Source organism: Grampus griseus (genome assembly GCF_964374135.1).
Source record: "Grampus griseus genome assembly, chromosome: X".
In the NCBI taxonomy this organism is placed as follows: Eukaryota; Metazoa; Chordata; class Mammalia; order Artiodactyla; family Delphinidae; genus Grampus; species Grampus griseus.
Window position 1 is genome coordinate 94,857,554 of NC_138999.1, and position 21,689 is coordinate 94,879,242.

The 21,689-nt window shown below is 42.0% G+C and overlaps 1 protein-coding gene across 3 annotated transcripts in view; it reads left to right on the top strand.

Annotated features, from left to right (window-relative positions):
• The window catches only part of TMEM164 (transmembrane protein 164), a 161,647-nt gene that overhangs the window by 90,532 nt on the left and 49,426 nt on the right, over nucleotides 1-21,689 (top strand). For all 3 annotated transcript variants that reach the window (XM_082681895.1, XM_082681893.1, XM_082681894.1), the window contains one exon: nucleotides 6,796-6,862. In XM_082681895.1, coding sequence (XP_082538021.1) covers nucleotides 6,803-6,862 — 60 coding nt within the window. In that variant the 5' untranslated portion in view covers nucleotides 6,796-6,802. The remainder of the gene's footprint in view (nucleotides 1-6,795; nucleotides 6,863-21,689) is intronic.

The window sequence follows — 21,689 nt, forward strand, 5'->3', positions numbered from 1 at the left end:
TCTTCCCAGACCAGGGCACGAACCCGTGTCCCCTGCATCGGCAGGCGGACTCCCAACCACTGCGCCACCAGGGAAGCCCCTGTTTAGCACTTTGAATATATATCTGCCCATTGCCCCACTGCCTTCTGGCCTCCAAATCTGATGAAAAATCAAATCAAATCAAAATCTATCAGTGTGGGTCTATTTCTGGGCTATTCTGTTTCATCGCTTGATATGTCTTTTCTTGGCCAGATTGCATTGTTTTGATTGCTATAATTTTATATAATAAGGCTTACAGTCAGGTAGTGTGATTCTTTCATCTACCTTCTACGTTTTCAAAATTATTTTAGCTATTCTTTCTTTGCCCTTTCATATACATTGTAGAGTCAGTTGGCCTGTATCTACAAAATATCCTGCTGAGATTTTGATCAGAATTGCATTGAATCTATAGATAATTTTGGCAAGAATTGACATCTTTCTTATGATGAGCGCTTTAATCCTTGAACGTGGTATGTCTTTTTATTTGTTAGATCTCTGATTTCTTTAATCAGCCTTTTGCAGTTCTCAGTGTACAGATTCTGTACGTATATTGTTAGATTTATACCTAAGTGTTACAGTTTTGGGGAAGATAATGTAAATAGTATATATTTTAAAAAATTTGGTTTCCAGTTTTACCCCACTATTGTGTAGAAATGTTATTGATGTTTGTGTGTTGACCTTGCAATCCTGCAACCTTGCTAAAATCATATATTAGTTTTAGGAACTTTCCTGTTGATTCCTTGGGATTTTCTATAAATATAATAATTCTTTGCAAACAGAGATAGTATTATTTCTTCCTTTCCAATCTCTATTATTTTTGTTACCTTATTTCACTGGCTAAGACTACTGGCATGGTGTTGAATTGGAGTGCTGAGAGTGGGCACCCTCATCTTGATCCTGATGTTAATGGGGAGAGCATTCGGTATCATTAAGTATGATTTTGGGCATAGTAATTTTTAGATGTCCTTTATCAGGTTGAGGAAGTTCCCTCCTATTGCTAGTTTGTTGGTATTTTTGTTATAAATAGATGTTGAATTTTGACATGCCTTTTCTGTATCAGTTGATATGATCATATACTTTTTTATTCTTGACACAGTTAATTTGGTAGAATTCATTAATTGAATTTCAGATACTGAGCCAACCTTTCATTACCAGGACAAACCCCTCTTAGTCGTAGAGTAGTGTTCTTTTTATACTGCTGCATTAGATTTGCTAACATTTTACTGAGGGTTTTAGGGTCTGTGTTCATGAGGGATATTGGTTTAGTTTTAGTTTTCCACCTCCTCCTCTTCTTCCTCCTCCTCCCACCTCCCCTCCCCCTGCCCCCCAGGTTTTGTATCTGGGTAATAATAGCCTCATAAAATGAGCTGAGAAATGCTTTGCTTCTGTTGTATTTTCTGGACCAGGTTGTATAAATACTTGGTAGAATTGATCACTGAAGCCATCTGAGTCTTATTCAGAAGATTTTTTTTTTACAGATTCTTTTTTTTTTTTACAGATTTTTTTTTTTACAGATTCTTTTTTTTTTACAGATTTTTTTTTTTTTACAGATTCTTTTTTTTTTGAGATATACTTGACATATAACATTATATTACTTTCAGGTATATAACATAATGATTTGATATTTGTATATATTGTGAAATGATCACCACAATAAGTCTGGTTAATCTCCATCACCACAGATAGTTGCATCTTTTTTTCTTATGATGAGAATTTTTAAGATATGCCCTCTTAGCAACTTTCAAATAATACAGTACAATACCTGTCATCACCACGCTGTACATTACATCCCCATGACTTATTTCTTTTATAACTGGAAGTTTGTACCTTTTGACCACCTTCACCCATTTCACCCACCCCCAACCCCCTGCCCTCCGGCAACCACCAGTCTGTTCTTCGAATCTATGAGTTTGTTATTTTGTTTATTTGTTTGTTTTAGATTCTACATATAATTGAGACCATGCAGTAATTTGTCTTTCTCTTTCTGACTTACCTCACTCAGCATGATCCCCTCAAGGTCCATCCATGTTGTCCCAAATGGCAAGGTTTGGACTGTGCAGGTTATCTATTTCATCTTTGGTGAGTTTTAGTGGTTTGTGGTTTTAGAGGAAATTCTCCATTTTGTTCTAAGTTCTTGAATTATGTGCATAGAAATATTCATAGTATATCCTTATTATCCTTTTAATTCCTGAGGGACTGTAGTGATATCCCTTCTTTCCTTCCTGATATTGATAACTTTTGCATTCTCTCTTTTTATCCATGTCATTCTGCCTAGTGGTTTCTCAATTATATTGCCTTTTTCAAAGGCAAGCTTTTGATTTCATTGATTTTTCTCTATTGTTTTTGTTTTTACTTTCATTGATTTCTGCTCTTTATTATTTCATTCTTTCTGCTTGCTTTGGGTTTATTTTGCTCTTCTTGTTTTTGGATTCTTAAGGTGGAATCTTGGGTTACTGCTTTGAGACCATACTTTTTTCCTAATATAAGAATTTCATGTTATAAGCATCTCACCCATTTGGGCATATCGTATTTTAATTTTTGTCCAGTTCAAAATATTTTATAATTTCCTTTGAGAATTTCGTTCTATGAATTTTCCTTTCCAGGCACTCAGAGAACTTTATCTGTTCCATGTCTTTTGATTCTTGGTTATAATCAAGTGCTAAATTCAAATATGTCATTTGATGAGGGTTTTTTAATAACTTCATTTGTCATTGTGAATAATAATGTGATATTCATTTACCTTGCTTTATTAAGGATTATAATAGTTATCATGTATTGAGTGCTTACTATGTCCTAGGCACTATGTTGATCACTTTACATGGTCTTACCTCATTAAATTCTCTCAACAACTCTTTTAGTTGATACTGTTATTAGCCCCATTTTATTACTGAGGAGACAGAATCACATATATTTTTCTTTATTTTTGAAAATTTTATTATTTATTTATTTATTTGGCCATGCCGTGGGGCATGCAGGATCTTAGTTCCCTGACCAGGGATCAAACCCATGCCCCCTGCAGTGGAAGCGCAGAGTCTTAACCACTGGACCACCAGGGAAGTTTCTGAATCACATATTTTAAGTGATTTGTCCAGAGTCAACTCAGCCAGTAAATGGTAGAGCTGGGATTTGATTGTAGGTTTGATTCCAAACCAAGTTCTTAACCATTATAATACATTTCCTCTAGTTATTTTATTTCTTGGCTTCTCAATACGATTGTCAGCTTCTTGAAGGCAAATACTAGGTCTTAATTACATTGATCTCCTTTTCTCTATAGCACCAGGAACGATATTAGACACGCACTAAGGGACTAATGTGTGTGGACTAAATTTAATGAAATTAACTGACCTGAAAGAGAATCAAACCCATAACACTTGCCATATTGCCCCAGGTTGTTACCAACTAAGGTAACTTAGTACAGTATCCTACACAGAAACAAAAAAAGCTGACAGAATATTTGTGACAGTGGTAATGGCCAAGTGTTCTAGCCAGCAAGAAGAAGATTGATAAGTGTGACGAACTGACCTGGAGTCCATCTCCAAGCTCTACTCTTTGGTTCTGGCCTTCAGTCTGTCCTTTTGCTCTCTCTCGATCTCCTTCTCACACTTCGAATTTTTAAAACAGTTCGACTTTCCTCCATGGTTCATGATCCCTCTCGCCTTTTAATATGAGGCTTTTAGGTGAGCTCTTCACCATTTATTTAAGAAACATGTATCTGAGTCTTACTGTATGCCATGTACTTTTGTAAGCACTTTATACATATCAACTCCTTATAATAATTCTGTGAGTTGGTACTGTTATTATTCCCATTGTACAGATGAAGGAACTCTCACTGGATTTTCTAGTGGTTCATTTTCTATTTCCAATACCCAATAGAAATCTGGGTGGCAGGCTGGAGGTGGTATAAAGCAAAAGCAAAAGCCTTTGCCTCTGATGTGGTCAGTCATTTACCTGTTGGGCTGTGCCCTGGGTCTGTAGAGGCCAGTGAAGCTGTGTAATTGGGGCAGTTTTGCCCCAGAACACACTAGGGGTTCCGTCGCTCTTAGGCATGACCTTCCCTGTCCCATGGGCATCCCAGAACCTTTTTTCCTACCTGGTCTGTTGTCTGACACACACACACACACACACACACACACACACGCAACGTGTAATGTTCATATCATGGATTTGAAGTGCAGGGTACAGCAGCAAAAACGCGGTCTTGAAACTTGGTGAGTGTGACTTCTCCCTCTGCCACTTACTTATTATCTGTTTGATCTTGGGCAAGTCACTTAATCACTTAGTGCTTTGGTTTTCTTAGCTGTGAAATTGAAAATGATATTGATTATAATAAAAACTGTGAGGATTAAATGAGATGATGCATTTGAATACTTAGTCCAGTGATTGGCACATGAAAGTGCTCAATATATGTTAGATACTTTTTATAATTAGTGATATGCAAGACCCTTTTATATATTAAGTATAATTCACCCTTTGGCCTGTATGTAGCTTGTGGAACTGAATTTTGAGGACCCAGAACAAGGCTTATCTTTATCTAGGAATTTATTGGTTATTTTGAATCTTGATGTTGGCTTTTATCTTCTTTATCTCTGGCCTTCCGTGGGCCTTTGGGATCAGTTCCATTATCCTCAAGATTTAACTTTTGTTGCCCAAATATCTACTCGGCCTTGTGTAAATGCCAGCATTCTTTTAAGGTCAGTGGCAAAGCCTGGCACTAGAGTTCAGCTTTACCTCGACTATCAGTGAGATGTTTCCTCTCCCAGGGCGAGTGTTTCTGCTGTGACTGTCACTTAGGAGGGTCCGGGGGCAGAGTTAGGCCAAACGTTACTTCACCCCAGCCCTGGAACAGCTGTTAATGAGCCCTGCTCCAGGCATTGAGGCTCGAGCCAGAGTTTTGAACAGTCAGTTTCTGAGAGCATGGGGTGCCCCCTAGAAGGATGCTGTTGTAAAAGCATGGTAGTCTGGCCAACCCAGGGAGGGCCATTGCATTGGTGTACCTCCGAGGAGGTGGTAAGAGAGACTCCTGTAACCAAAAGGAAAGAAAATGGAGCACCTGTGACTCTCTACCTGAGGTCATATTTGCAATGGAGGAAGGGAGTCAGGCTCTGATACAAGACAGTGAGAGGGGTCTGGAGTCGGATAAACCTGGGTTTGCATTGTGGCTCTACTGTCCTCTGTGTGACACTGACAAAGTCACTTCACTTTTCTGAGCCTGGTTTCCTCATCCACAAAATGCAAACACTAATTGTACCCATCTCATAAGATTGCTGTAAAAATTCGGCGAGATGGGCTTCCCTGGTGGCGCAGTGGTTGAGAGTCCGCCTGCCGATGCAGGGGACACGGGTTCGTGCCCCGGTCCGGGAAGATCCCACATGCTGCGGAGCGGCTGGGCCCGTGAGCCATGGCCGCTGAGCCTGCGCGTCCGGAGCCTGTGCTCCGCGACGGGAGAGGCCACAACAGTGAGAGGCCCACATACTGCAAAAAAAAAAAAAAAAAAAAATTCGGCGAGAGAATTTACTTAAAGCAGTTAATTTGATACTTGCCCTGGAATATGTTAAGTGCACATCGTCACCACCATCGCAGCATTGGTAACAACAAGCAGCAGAAAGAAACAAACAGCAGCCTTGGGGCTTGTGTGCTGTTCCCTTGGGGCTCCTTACAACATTTCTGTTAGTCTTAGGCACACGTCTGTGAGCACCAAGAGAAGAGCTTAAGTTCTTCTAGGTCCCAGTCAGGGCAAAACAGAGACCCTGGTATCACGAGGCTGCTGTGAGTGTGGGTGTGAGAGAGCGCGAGAGTGAGCTTGAGGTTCAGAAGCCACGTTGACTCAGCGATGGTTGTACGTGACCCGTCAAATTAGCTTTTCTCCAGGAGGAACAGACTGTCATTCTTTGCTTCTCCCTCAGTAGTAAAGGACCACTTGCCTGGATGAAGGAAGCTGCTTAACTCCATCCCCACAGCTCACACAAGCAGAATTTGTTCCTGACTTGCTTGTTCTTGAGCCAATCAGGAACCCCCTTACAAAGGGTTCCTAGTGTGGGTTTTAACAAGTCTGGACTTGGGAAACGGTATCCCTACCCGATGCTGGAGACCCGTGGTTTTCTTGTCTCTGTCTCTTTTTTCTTTTGTGTTTTGCTTTTAAATCACAGAACCCAGTATGTAAAATAGATGAAGGAAAGTTTGGAAGGCTGCCACTTCTGCCCTCCCCACCTCCCGCAGCAGCCCCTGAAGGTGTTTCTAAGAAGGTGGGAGAGCGCATTTGCAAACGCTGCAGTTGGCTCCCTGGGTTGTATTAGCTAGCCTTTTTATGCCCAGGTCTCTGTCTGGGGAGAAGCCTTGGGCATGGCTGTGGAAATAAGCAGCCTTGCTCTAAGAAACAGGTCTCTACTGTAATAACACACTAGTGTAATAACACCTGGCTCCCGCAGTTCCCCTTTGTAATGCTGCCTGATCCGCAGCAGTTGGAGCTGAGATTGGGACTGACCGCATGTTTAGGGAGCCCAGAGCTCATTATGCAATGAAGTGTTGTAACCAAAGCGTGTTCACAAAGTGGTTGGGGGATTTTGAGGTGGCGGTGGTGCTCTTCAGAATATTTCAGTTAATGCAAAAGATGCTGCTTTTCATTTATTTATGCGTGTGTGCCAACTCCAGTGCCATTTTACACAGAGAGCCACTTGTTTACATGCTCTCCCATCTGCCATGGCATAACCTGACACAGTTTCGTCTGCCTCTGCATCAGAGTCAGGGTGTGACCTGCACTTTATCTCTTTTCCTCTCCAGGCTACAGATGCACATGTTGAATGGAGCTCTTCTTGCCCTGCTGTTTCCTGTGGTAAATACGCGGCTGGTAAGTAACCTCTTCTAGGAACATACCAGCAACATACAAAACGGTATTTGCTTGCTCATCCTTAGCTCATGTGCCCGTGTGAGTTTTAATTTTTTAAATTATTTTTATTAAAGTATAGCTGATTTACGATATTATATCAGTTTCAGGTGTACAACAGTGATTCAATATTTTTACAGATTCATCTCCATTTAAAGTTATTATGAAATATTGGCTATATTCTCTGTGCTGTGCAGTGTATCCTTAGAGCTTGTTTATTTTACACATAGTAGTTTCTACCCCTTCCCCCTCCATGTAAGTTTTTAAATATCTACACATTCAATGTTGAGGTCTGATGCAGCCCTGTTTGGGTACAGTGGGGCTTGATGGGGCCGAGAGTATTGTGTGGAACTCTTAGGGCTTTAATAAGGGTTTAGGCCAGAACCAAAACGGACCAAAAAAGCCTACAGAGGCTCTTGGAAGGGTTTGGTGAAGAGAAAGGGGGCCCCGCCCATTCGACAGAGGCTTCTAGGTGTTCTAAGGGCCTCTAGTGTGGACTCGGCCACATTGGTCCAGAATAATCTGCTGGGGAACCTCAAAGCCAGTCTGCTTTGCCAAAGGCCCCTTTGGGCAAGAACTGGATTTCTTCCCTGTTCCTCCAAACCCACAGGGCAGTCTGGCCCACACATCCCCCCAGTGGCTAGCAGGTAGAATCCCCCTGTGGCAGGTGGCTGGGTGATGAACCAGTGCAGAGGGGAAGCAGAAGCTATAGGAGTGGCTGGGCCCTGTCCTCAGACTCCCATATGTGGGACTGCAGAGGGATTAGCAGGCTGGGTTAGAAAGCTCAGGGAAAGAAATCACCTGTGAAATCCTTCCTACTGCTTTCTGTTTTCATGACTTAAATTTGCCTCATGCATTAAGATCATAGTTTAAATCTCATAATGATAACCCTTCCTCTTTGGATAGCATTTTATAGTTTACAAGGTCTTTTCCAATAACAATTGTGTAACGTAGATATTAAGCTGGGTGAGGGCAAGTATTATGGCCTTTTGTTATAGAAGAAACTGACATTCAGGGAGACATACAAATTCTAAGTGGCAGAGTTGGGAGTGGAGACTAAGCCTCAGATCCTACAACCACAGCTACACTTCACTCTCTCTGAGGATTTAGTCACTCCCTCTCCACAAATACTCATGTATACCCTTATGATGGTTATACTTTTCTAGGTGCCTATTATATATATATCAGTAGAAATTCCTCCCTCCCTCCCTCCCTCCCTCCCTCCCTCCCTCCCTCCCTTCCTTCCTTCCTTCCTTCCTTCCTTCCTTCCTTCCCTCCCTCCCTTTCCCTCTCTGCCCTTCTTCCCCTCTCTAATGGCAGATTTTCTATTATATTTGTTATGACACCTAATACTTTCCAAATAAATGTCAAGCTATAGCCAGCCAGCTTATCAAGAATGTCCAAGTAACTTTCCTTAACATTGAGATTTCTTTGATGAGCTCTCTCTTCACTAGCGATTCCAATCACTCTGGTAAATAATCTTGGTCCTCTTTTTCTAAACTGAAGCCGATAAAAGCTCACAATGGTGGCTCCATTTGCATATGTCTTGACAATTGGCTTTGGTCTTGGTCTGGTTATTTTAAGTGGTTGGGACCACTCCTGGGTTACCCTGGCTTTCCAGACTTTTTGCTTTGCAACCCCTTATTTGAACTCAGACCTCTTGTTTGACTTAAAATAAGACACAGGAAGGTAGGCAACTCTTTAAGCCTGATGATCCAGTTAGGCAGGAAGTCAGCTTTTGACTTCTCTTTTGCCCTTCCTTCCTTCTTGGCCCTTGATCTTTTTAATCCTTTTTTTCCTAATTAGCTATAATGAGGAAACAAGGAAAGTAGAATGAACTAATTGGTGTGTATTCCAGTAACACAGACATACATACACTCACATATATAAAGACAGAGAGTGAGGGAGTTGGAGGAAGTTGCCACAGTCAGCTAAAGGATTTGGGTCATCAGTGAATTTCCATGTGCTGTAGTACTCTGTCCTGTGCCTCATTGGCACTGGGGTTTGCAGACCAGCTAGAGAATACCCAGATCCAACTTCCTCCTGGTTCTTCATCTTAGAAGCTGACACCTTAGAAGAAGGAACGTGTATTCCAATGGCCCATATTACAAGTAAGTGCTCTTTGCCTCCAGGATTTCAGAGTAGGTCTCTTTCTGGCTTCAGATGAAGTGTCTCAAGGGCGATTTCCCTTTTGTTTCTTGGAGGGAAGGAGGGGAAATGCATCACAGAACTATTATTAGATCAGCAGAGAGCTGAAAGCTTGTCTGGTCTAACCTTCTAGAGGGGGAACTTAGATGGATAAATGACTTGCCTAAAAAGCCAAGGTGGGTGAGCCTCGAACCCAGGTCTCCTGACTCAGACTTCAGAGCCCTTTTCCTGTTGTCTGATTGAAATCCAGTGTGAGTTTGAATACTAGTGAGTCAAGATGCTGGAGATGCTGCTTAGCTTCTCTCCATCTAAAAGTGTTGGGTCATAGGCTTCTTTGATAAGTTGATGAGGACCATAGAGCCTCTTCCCAGATGCGCAGAGACAGGTTTGCATACAATTTCAGGGGGGACACAGACTGCCACCTCCTGCCCCTTTTGCCCATAAGCCCATCCATGGATCCCATGTTAAGATCCCCCCAGCCCAAGCTGTCCGTAGTCCATGACTTGGAGAATAGAAGAGCTGCCTATTTTGTGAGCTCCTTGTTATAGCCAGTGGCTTTTTGGTCTGATGGTGATGGGGTTCCTTATCTATGCCTGGGACTTTGCAAAGAATATCATCCACGCCAGGCTAAACCACCTTCTGGAAAGTGCAAGCCAAGAGACGGCGGGGGGGGGGGGTTAAGTAGGGGGCCTGTGGAACTTGCCTGCATATTAGCTTTTCAGTTATAGCTCTTACCTTGCAAAGCTGGTGGTCTGGTCCTCAGAATGAGGCACTGGGCCCAAGCTGCATCCCCAGACCTGTGCCTTTTGCCCTGAAATGCCCATGACAGTTTCTTATAAATGCGATGTGTTCTGAGCAAGGGAGATTGGAAACAGAAAAGAAACTTAAGACACTGTATCAGCCCCCTTCTCAGACCAGAGACTCTGGCCTGGCCAGTATTTATGTTTGCAGCCAGCTGTCTTCTACTAGAATAATAAGGAGAAGAAGAATAATGATTCTTTTCATCGAGCTCCTTTCTTCTTCAAGGCTCAAAGCCTCAAGTATATTATTATTTCATTATCAAAATTGCCCATTATTGTGTATCCATGTTGATCTGTTACATTAGTTCCTTTTCTCCTCCTTTACCACCCCTCCCCTTTTACCCAGTTCTTTTTCTCTGTTAGATGGTTCTCCTGAATGTTCCTAACTCTCAGACTGAGTGGAAGAGGTTAGATTTTTTCATTACTGGGGTGACTACTCCCCATCCACAATCATTATTTCAATGTTCTTGGGATGTAACTGCCGCCGGCACACCTTGTACCCGTGTGGGCTTCTGGGAAAACTTTGCTGTCACCAATGCAGATCGGCTCTCACTCTGCTGACTGGCATATTGAAACATGCTAATTGACCTAGAAAAGTTATTTCTGTGAGTGGGAAATTGAGCTATTTTAAAAAGTTATAGTTTGGGGTTTTGGACCTGAACTACGGACAGAACATCCCTTTGCTTCTTTTTTTTTTTTTTTTTTGCATTTTTGAGAGTTTATTTTTGAAACAGAAAAATTGTACATTACAAATACAAGACATTTTAGGATAATTTTGAGGGCTTTTTTTTAAGTCATGTGACCGATAAGTTAATGTAATTTTTAGCTATCTGATTTCTTTTTCTTATTTAAGCTCAAAGAAATAAAACTATAATTCCCTTTGCTTTCTTAATAGTACTTAAAATAGAAAAAGCTTGCTTTCAAAAGAGGCCTTAGCTTTCTGAAGAATTGATTTGGGCAAAATTGCACCTCAACCTTCTACAAACACCAGCGTGTTTCTGATCAGATGAATGCCAAGTGTGCAGGGGTGCGGAAGGTGGTGAGAAGGCCTGGGCTTCCACCAAATTCTAGGGCCTACCCTAGAGTATGTCTAATTGCTGCCTGTACTTCAAGATTAACCTCTGAGGGTCTTACATCCTCCATGAATACAGCCCAGCCGTACCAGTCAGTCCAGATTTTTATTGAGCACTTTTCTGTGTTAAGTATTGTGCCGTATGCTGCTGGAGATGCAAAAGCAACCAGAATACATTCCTGGCCTTGAAGGAACTTGCAGTTTAGTTAGAAAGATGAGGCATAAGTGCCTGAGAGGTGATGGCAATGTTAGAGTCAAAATGGTGAAAAAGGAAAATTGCAAGGCAATTCAGGCTCAATCGCTAAATTGCAGTTGTTCCGACCTCTAAGAAAATGGGAAAAGGATTAACATTAGCAGCATTTTTTGAGCACCTACCATGTGCCAGGCAATTTATGGATGTTCTTATTTAATTCTCACAAGAACCCGATTTTACCTATGAGGAAACTGAAGTTCAAAGAAGCTAAATGACTTGCTCAGGGTTACATGGTTTGTAGGTACTAAAGCTAAACCCGAGGACTTTGCACTCTAATGCATTGTCTCCTGGAGAGGTCGTTGGATGCAGTGGTCCAGAAAGGCTTCATGGAGAAGTAAAGCCTGAACCAAACCTTGAAGCGCTATTAGAATGTGCATGCAAATTGCAGAGGAAGGAGGTAGTTCAACCAAAGGAATGCCGGGGCCAGAGGCATGGAGGTAGGAACCAGTAAACTCCTCACTGAGAGTCTGAAGAGCAGGATGGAGAGTCATGAACTCCAGTTCGTATATATAGACTTTGCCCCTTATTTGCCAATCACCAGAAGACATCCTGTGACACCGCTTCTGTCACATCTTCTAGCCCTTGTAGTGTTTAGATTTTATGTGTATTTCTTATCTTTTTCACCACTGCTAAGAATTCCTTGCAAGTAGATGGCACTTTGCAACCACAAAAGCTTTCACGAATACAAATATGTCACCCTAGTGTAGTTGTTAAGAGTATGGACTCAGGGATCAGATTCTGTAGGTTCATACCCTGGCTGTGCTACTCATGTGTGTGTGTGTGTGCCTGTGTGTGTGTGTAAGAGAGAGGGAGGGAGGAAGGGAACTTGGCCAAGTTACTTAACTTGAATGGGCTTCCGTGCTCTCATCTCTGATATGGGGGTGCCTCCCTCCTAAAACTGTTGCAAGGATTAAATCAGTTAATATGTGTAAAGCACGCAGCAGAGCGCCTGGCGGATAGGAAGCCCTCAAGCAGCATCAGTTGTTAATTATTAGTCTTCGGTCTTCACAGAAACCCTGCGAGGTGGGTATTAGTGTTACTGAGCCAGGTTCATTTGCCTGACGCGCGGCAAGCCAAATGCTGAGATGCTGAGGTTTGCCACAGAGAAAGATGTATTCACAAGGCAGCCAAGCAAGGGGAACAAATCTCAAATCCACCTCCCGCAGGGCGAGGGGCTCAGGATATTAATGGGACAAGGAAGGAGGGTGGTCTGAGGCCTGGGGTAAAGTGATTGGTGGCAAGAAGGTGAAGTAATCTGTGTTCTGTGCAAGTGTATCTGAGTTACATGCTTCTTCATGGACTGCATGTTCAGAAAAATGGTGACCTTAGCATGACCTGAGGGTGGAGTTTTTGGCCCTCTGATATCAAAAGGTTATGCATCAGGCACTCTCAGGCCCAGTTGAGTGGTTGGCGGTCTCGACCAGTTTCAACTGGGCAAGACTAGTTCCACGTTCCTGAAAAACAACTTAACACCTCCGTAGGGGGTGGTGAAAGGAGTCTTGTGATATAATCTTTAAGCTTCATGCAGCTTGGAGGGTATACAGTTTGTGAGAATAGTTAAGGCGAGCTTGGTCGGTGAAGGCAGGTTACAGCATATTATTTATTAAGCAAGTTATGGGTTAAGGAATCTAGCTGATGACTGCGCTCGGTTTCATTAGTGTCTCCATTTTACAGATAAGCCTTAGAAAGTTTAAATAACTTGCCCAGGGACACACAGGAGTTGACAGAACTGGCCTGAGAACTTCTGTCTTTCTGATACCAAACCTCATGGGCTTCCTTCCTCCTCTTTCCTAATTGATAAGATTGATTTTCAAGTATTAATCCAAGTCAAATCTTCGCAGAAATTTTATACAATATCCATTAGAGATTTGGAGGATCGATTATACTTTCAAGAATTTTTTTTTTTTTTTGCAAAAATAATATACGCTCCTTGAGAAACCATTTAAACAGATGAGTATAAAGAGAAAGCCAATCTTTTAACCCCATCAGCTTTCAATCCTGTCCCCCCATGGGTAAGTTGTATTAAGGGTTTGTATGTGTTGCCACATTTTTCTTTTGCTCGTAAATGCAGATAAAGATGTTCACATTTCTAGAGTTGTTGGTTTGTTTGGGTCTAGGTTTCTCGCACTACTGGCATTGCACTATAAACATTCCTCCAGAGTATTTTCCTTTAACCTAACAGTAGAATCTGTAATCTCTTCAGGTATGGATGTAGCTCATTCTTTTCCAATAGCTGCTTAGCATTCCAGAGTTTGGTTGGACTGTATATTCAGCCTGTTGCCAGGCTCTCAGCACTGCATCATAACTAGTGTCTTCGGGCAGGGATAGTGTCTTTTGTGGTATCTGTCCCCTGCAGGGCACCCAGCACATGGTAGATATCCACAGAGAGTGTAAGTGAATTAGTCAGTCAACTCGAACCTCTGTCTTGCTCAGAGAAATTCCAGGGATCTTTCACACACATGTCCAGGATAAAATCTTAGGTATGAAGACAGAGGGACGATAGATGATATTTTTCCCAGGTGAATTATTTCTTAAACCACTCAAAATAATGATATTTAAAAAAAATTAATAAAATAATGATGTTTTCCTGATTACAGCTGAAGACATATTTACTGAAGAAAATTTGTGAAATACAGAAAAGTAGAAATAGAAAAATAATCACCACCAATGCAAAAGTGGTTGTTTTTCAATGTTTTAACAAGAAAAAAAAAACACAAAGCATGAGGCTTTTGTGCCTCTGCCGTTACAATTGTATAAATGTTTTCTTTACAGAAGTAATATATTCATAATGGAAAAAAAAGAAAATACAGGAAAACACCAAAATAGAACAGAAAACATTGAGCAGTAACAACTGTTCACATTGTTTGCAGCGTATTCTCAAGGTCTTCTCGTCTCTGCCTGGTTGTTAAGAGTTAGCATAATGTAGTGGTCAAGTTGCTGGCCCTGGAGCCAGCCTGTCCTTGCTTTTGTGGCTGGCTCCTCTGCCTTTATTCATGTGACCTTGGGTAAGCTACAAACTTCTGTGGCTTCATTTTCTTAAGCTTTTAAGTTTTTTTTTTTAACATCTTTATTGGAGTATAATTGCTTTACAATGGTCTGTTAGGTTCGGCTTTATAACAAAGTGAATCAGTTATACATACACATATGTCCCCATATCTCTTCCCTCTTGCGTCTCCCTCCCTCCCACCCTCCCTATCCCACCCCTCTAGGTGGTCACAAAGCGCCGAGCTGATCTCCCTGTGCTTTGCGGCTGCTTCCCACTAGCTATCTACCTTACGTTTGGTAGTGTATATATGTCCATGCCACTCTCTCACTTTGTCCCAGCTTACCCTTCCCCCTCCCCATATCCTCAAGTCCATTCTCTAGTAGGTCTGTGTCTTTATTCCTGTCTTACCCCTAGGTCCTTCATGACATTTTTTTTCTTAGATTCCATATATATCATTTTCTTATCTGTAGCTTGGTGCTCAGATGAATTGAGATATGTGGGGTAAGCACTTAGCCCGGTGTCCGGCACATAGTAAGTGTTTAGTAAGTATCAGATGCTGTCGTTGTTACTACTATTCCTAACATTATCTTAGAAATCGAGGCGTGTTCCTATTGGCATGTGCTATTTGATGTTAGCCTTCAGGGCCTTGGCCCCAGCTTCCTGGTTGGGTGATGGTGAAGTGAAGTGGGCTTTGTTTCAGAATTAGCCTTGCCGAGTGAGATTAAAATTCCCTGGCAGGATTTCTTTTCCACATTGACTAATAGCACCTTTGGTTTTTTTTTTTTTTTTTGCATTTGTTTCCCAGACAGCCTGTTTGATTAGGGAACTGGCCAGCTCCCTCTCCTCCCTCGTGACAGGTGAATTAGGCCCACACCTGGTGTTTCTTCCCATTTGAATGAAACATCGAGACCTTTGGGTTTGTCAGGGACGCCCAAGCCCCCCAACCCACAGGGAAGGTGGCAGCCGTGAATGAGAATGGCAGGCAGTAGCCTCTGCTTCCGGAGCTTAATAGTTCTTTGCCTTGGTTCTATTCCTAAAAAGCGATTAGAAGGCACAGCCTCTGGCTCGTCCAACCAACACTTCTCGCTCAACCTTGAGCCACACCCCCAAGCAGTGTTTCTTTATGCAGTAAAAGCCTTAGCTAGTGGGCGAGTTCACTCTCTCCAGTCTGTGGACCAGTGGTTCTCAACCGTGGCTGTACCATAGAATCACCAGAGCTAATTCCAAGACCAGAGCCAATTTCAAGACGTAAAGCTTTTCAAAAAGCACCCCAGGCAATTCCAGGGTGCAGCTACTGCTGACTGGGATCTGGGGCTCTGACCAAGTTCATTTCACCTCATCAAGCATCAGTTTCCCCGTGTGTCAAATGGGCTTAGTGACATCTACCTCACAGATGTGTTATGGAAGAAAAGATAGCAGACAACAAAAGATAACAAAGAAGAGTTAGCAAAGAGCTTTGAACATTTAAAAGCACTCCACAAATGAATCCTTGCCTATTTCTTTCTCCCTTTAATCATTTTTTGAGGGGAGTTTAATTGAGATATAATTTACATAATACAAATTTATCCTTTTAAAGTGTACAATTCAATGTTTAATTTTAGTCTATTACAGAGTTGTCAACCATTACCACTATTTAATTTTAGAATATTTTCATAATTCCCCAAAAAAGCATTAGTGACCTCTCTGCTCTCCCCTCCCTAGACCCTGGCAACCATTAATCTCCTTTCTCTCTCTCAACCACTAATCTCCTGTTGTGGACATCTCATGTAAATGGAATCACATAATATGTAGCCTCTTCTGACTGACTTATTTCACGTAGCATAAAGTTTTCAAGTGCATCCAGGTTGTTGCGTGTATCAGTACTTCATTCCTTTTTATGGCTGAATAATATTCCTTTGTACAATATACCACATTTTTAGAAGATTGGAGTATAGATGATTTACAATGTTGTGCTAGCTTCAAGTGTACAGTACAGTGCTTCAGTTTTTCAGATTCTTTTCCCTTATCGGTCATTACAAAATATCGAGTGTAGTCCCTTGTGCTATACTGTAGGTCCTGTTGGTTGTGTCACATTTTGTTTATCCATTCATCCACTGGTGGACATTTGGGTTGTTTCCACCTTTTGGCTATTGTGAATAGTGCTGCCGTCAATATTTCTGTAAATGTATCTGTTTGACTGCTTTGGGGTATATACCTAGAAGTGGAATTGCTGGGTCATACGGTAACTCCACGCTTAACCTTTTGAGGAACTGCCAAACTATTTCCCAAAGCAGCTGTCCTCCCAGCCTCCCTTTATGTCCCACGCACCTAGGACCTTGAGTAAAGTGACTGGAGACTTGAAGACAAACTGAGGGTTTATAAGTCCAAGGGGAGGGTGGTCACTTCTGAGTCCCAGTACTGCACTGGTACCAGCTGAGGAAACTTTGATGGTAGGAGCAGGCCAGAGGAGCTGAGCCAGCAAAGAAGTTTGGGGCAGGGAAAATCCTAAGTCAGGAGGTTCTAAAATGCAGTGGATAGTATGTGTATAATTCTATAGATCTGTAATTTTATATTAAAGAAAATGGAGACATATGTAAAAGTAGAAAAAGAAAATTATCCGAGTGCATCCATTACCCAGTTTCAACAATTATCAACTCATAGCCAATGTTTTTTTAATCAATACGCCTTATTCTACCTCAAACTGCTTCCCCCCCCATCCTCCCACCACTCACTCTTATACCTGGATGATTTTAAGGGAAATTTCATGTAATTTTAACTATAGATATTTCATTATACATCTTTAAAATATAAGGAGATATATATATATATATATATATATATATATATATATATAAATATAATCACAATTCCATTATCATATCTATAATCGTTATCAGTAATTCCTTAATATTATCAAATACCCAGTCAGCGGAGCACAGGTTTCTAAGCCAGCCAGAACACAGTTCCAGTGTTGCTTCCACAACATCAATAGCCCTTCTCTGAGCCTGTTTCATATTGTAAAATGAGGACTATCTTAATAATTCCTAAATCTTCAATAAGGTAATGCATGTAAAGTGCTTACCACAATGCCTGATGCACAATAGTAAATGCTCAAAACTCACCAATCCAGAGCCATACCTGTACTACCTGGCCCTTACCCCCCTGGAAGCAATATTCCTCTGCCTTAATCATCCCAGGACCAGGTACCAGGCAACCAGAGACCACTCGTATCGCTTAGAGCCTACTGTAATTATTCAAACTAAGCAGTCCTAACTTGTTACCCTGCCCTGCCTTGCCTGTCCTGCAGAAATGCAGAAACTCATAAAGGCCATGGCCTAGGCTCTCCCCTCGCTCCTGTCCCTCTGCCTCCTGACCAACACTGGTGCTTCCCCGTGTGGCTCTGCATGGCGTGGGTGCCTCCTATTTCTGACCTATGAGTATGATGAACCTTGTTTTCCTGAAAAAAAAAAAATAGTAAGTGCTCAATAAAGTTTAGCTAAGATTATTATTTATTAATAATGTAAAATATCTGAGTTGCTATTAAGGTACCTTTAAGAGTGGTTTTGGCTTAGAATCAAGAAGCAGATTTGGGGCCTTGCCAACAGATTTTTTTGGGGGGGGGGAAAAACCCAAACCAAAAGGTGGCTGAAAAAGCTACAGAACACTGGCATATATAGTTTATTCCCCCTGAGCTTCCCGTTCATGGCGGTAGACGCATGTGCATATTAAAGAGAGAGGCGAGCGGGCTGGGACATAGGGTGTCAGCTTTGGAACAGATTCCTTGCTCAAGAAATGAAGCCCCAAGTAACCTGGGCGGCCATGGGCTTAAAGCTCCACCTTGTGGGGACTGGTGCACGAGCTACCCTGCATCTGTGCCTGAGGTCTGGGAATGGAAGGCAGCCTCATCCTGCTGGGTTGCCCTTAGAATCATTCCCCTGCTTCTGGAGCGGGCTTGCTCTCTGCTGCCTGTTCCAGGCATCAGCTGAGAGCTTTTTTTAATAAAAATGGAACCCAAAGGAGCGGTGATAAGGTATCTGATTTTAACCCAAAGTGAGAGAACACCAGATGTTTCATTCTGTCTGAAGGTTCGAGGGAGGAAAAGCAATTAGCAGCTGCTGCTGATTTAGCAACAGACACCTGCTAAATGGAAATCTGTAAAACCGGTCAGGCTTGGCACCAGAAGTGCATACGCTGCTTCTCAGGCATTTCTGGGAATTGTAAATTATGTTGGCCCAAAATAGGCGGGGGCGGGGAGATATAGAGGGGGGCTATAAGAAGCGGAACATGTCCATATAGACCAAGGAGTATGCTTTTTTTTAAGATGACAGCCACTTAGAAATGGCTATTTGGAGGGTGAATGGAGAGGAAGAGAAGACCATGAATCTTCCAGAAGCTGCCTGGTTCCTCCCTGCTTCTGGTCTGACTCACAGGCTGCCCTCTGTGGGGACCGTCCCATGGGAGCAGAGGTCCAGCTGACAGGAGGGTGGGGAGAATGCTGTTTCCCTCCCCCTGCTGATCCAGAGCCCACCCCTCTCCTCCTTCGAGGGCAGTGAGTCTCAAAGCAGGAGAAACCCACAACTCGCGGATTCACAGCAGCTCCCTGCCCTGTGACAGGTACAGACTGGTGACTCCAGGAGCCACCAGGACATCTTTGGCCGGGAAAGGGGTTTATCCGTAACTTTCTGATTTCCAGGATTTGTTTCCAAGTAGCCATGAATACTGCTCTCCACTTCCATTTTCCCGAGGCACACTGAAACGCAACCAGTGGATACGGTAATTGATGAAGAGGGCTTTAGGGATGTGTGTGTGCGTGCGCATGTGTAGCCGATGACAAAGAGGGCTAATTTGTAGCTGATCTAGACTGTGTTAGAAGAATTGGGCCGCTCCCATTTGGGTATCGAACCACATTCACTGTATGTAGCTGCTGTTTTCCTGCTCTCCAAGCTAAGCCAGAAGCCAGCTGCAACTTGGGCCAAAGGGATGGGCCCTGTTCTGTTTCCAATCTTGAGCAAAGGGATGGCGACTTGCTCTGCGGAGCAGAGACCAGGGGGGTTGCTGTTGGCAGACGCAGGGCCAGAGCTGTCCATTGTAAAATACGGCCTGGAACTTTATCCTGGCAGGCTGCTTTCATGTGGTTAAAGACTAAACTCTTAGTTCCAAAGGTGGAACCAGGGAAGATTCTTTTTCCTTTAACTGAGTAGGCCCTTAGGCAAGAAGAGTCGTTCCAGATGTGATTCAGTTTTACTTCCCCTGCCCTGCAATGCCAGTGCAGGAGGGAAGAAGGACCAGGGAGGCAAGGGTAGCGGGAGAGCTAGGATCCCCACCGTCCAGCCAGAACTGGGGGAGCACCCACCTCCTCTGGTCAGGGGCTAGACAGCATTCCCATCAGTCAGCTCCAATACGTGGAATAACTACAGCACAAATACGTGTCCTGTGACAACAGGCTGACCTAGAGGGAGATGCAGGGACCCTGTCTATGATGGCATACACGAGGTGCACTCATGGCTCTTATTGAAGCAGCCAGGGATTACTGGGCTACGTGTACAAGTCATCCAGCCATTACACTCTTTTAATAGTTCAAACTAGTTTGTGTGTCACAATTCAGATGACCTCTCAGCGCAAAATTACTTATTCTCCTTTAGAACCTAAGACCTATAGGCCTCAACTCATTGGAGGAATAATTTTGATCCCTGGTGACCAAAGGAAGCTGTCTCATCCCGAGGTGGTATTTTCTTGGAGGGTCCAGGCCTTCCATAAGGAGTTTGTTTCTCCAGGGACCCTGCTGATGAAGGGGGTTGGGTAGAGCATGAGCCTCCACTCATCCCAACCTCCGGCACACAGAGGAGAGTCTGCTTCTTAGCACAGATGTGACTGCTGGATGTCACTTGGTCTGCCACCATTTGATACAGGTTGTAAACTCCAGGTTGGAGCATTTTGTCTTTTTTTTTCCCCTTCAGTCTAGCCTTTTGGGGGGATTTATTGGATATTTTCCCTTTACTAGTTTAGAAGTTATACACACTATTTCAGTTATTGTTTTTTTTAATGTTTATCCTACCAATGTTAACATAAATACCCAGTTCTAGAGTCAGTCAGACTTTTTCTCTCAAATAATACAAGGATCTTATAACATTTTTTTGGTCATAGTTTTACTGAGTTTATTCACATAACATAAAATTCACTCATTTAAAGTGTAGAATGTAAAGTTTTTTAGTATATTCACAGAATCGTGCAACCATCACTACAATTAATTTTTAGAACATTTTTATCAACCCCAAAAGGAAAGTGTAACTGCTTAGCTATCATCTCTCTGTCCCCTTACAGTGCTCCCCAACTCCTGCCCGCCCCCAGCCCTAAGTAACAACTGATCTAATATCTATCTCTATAGATTGGCCTGTTCTGGACATTTCCTATTAATGGAATCATAAAATATTTGTCCTTCTGTGTCTGGCTTCTTTCATTTAGCATAATGTTTGAAAAATTTTTATTGGAGCATAGTTGATTTACAATGTTGTGTTAGTTTCAGGTGTACAGCAAAGTGAATCAGTTATACATATACATATATCCATTAGCATAATGTTTTGAAGATTCATCCATGTTGTAGCATCTATTAATATTCCATTTCTTTATACTGACTAATAAAATTCAATTGTATGGATATGCCATATTGTTTTTTATCCATTCACCTGTTGGTAGACATTTGGATTGTTTCCACTTTATGGCTGTTGTGAATAATGCTGCTATGAACATTGATGTGTAACTTTTTGTGTAGACATGTTTTTGTTTTTGTTCTTTTTTACTCTTGGGTCTATCCATAGGAGTGTATACGCTGAGAAATGGGGTTACAACCTGATTCTTCTGCATGTGGACCTTATAATATTTTAACTCTATTCATCACCCTCAACTTATATGCTTATGTTGTCATGTATTTTAATTCTGTATTATTTTAGCTTTTCTTTTAAAAATAATACAAGACATTATTATTTTATGAAAAAAATGTTCATTTAGATTTACCTACATAATTACCACTTTCTTTGCTCATTATTTTGTATTGTGTCTATTTGACATTAGTTTGCCTTTGCTGGAATTATATTCTTTAGAATTCCCTTTAGAGATGATCTGCTGATGACAAACCCTCTTAGTTTTTCTTTGCCTAAAAATGTTTGTATTCCTTCTTCATTCTTGAAAGATATTTTCACTGGATATAAAATTCTTGGTTCATAATTATTTTTCTCCCAGCACGGTGAAGATGTAATTTTACTATATTCTGTCTTCCACTGTTGCCTTGAAAAGTCATTGGTCAGTCTTAACTTTCACTCCTTGGAAAGTAATCTCTTTTCTTTCTGATTGGTTTTAAGATCTTCTCTTTGTCTTTGGCGTTCTGCAGTTTTACTAGGGTTTGTTTCAATGTTTATTTGTTCTGGCTTATTCTGTTTGAGAGACTGTGGGTACATGTCGTTCTTCAGGTTTCTGAACATTCTTAGCTATTATGCCTTCAGCTATTTTGTCTGTCTCCTCTTCTTCTTCTAGGACTATGTTTAGAGTTATGTTAGTTC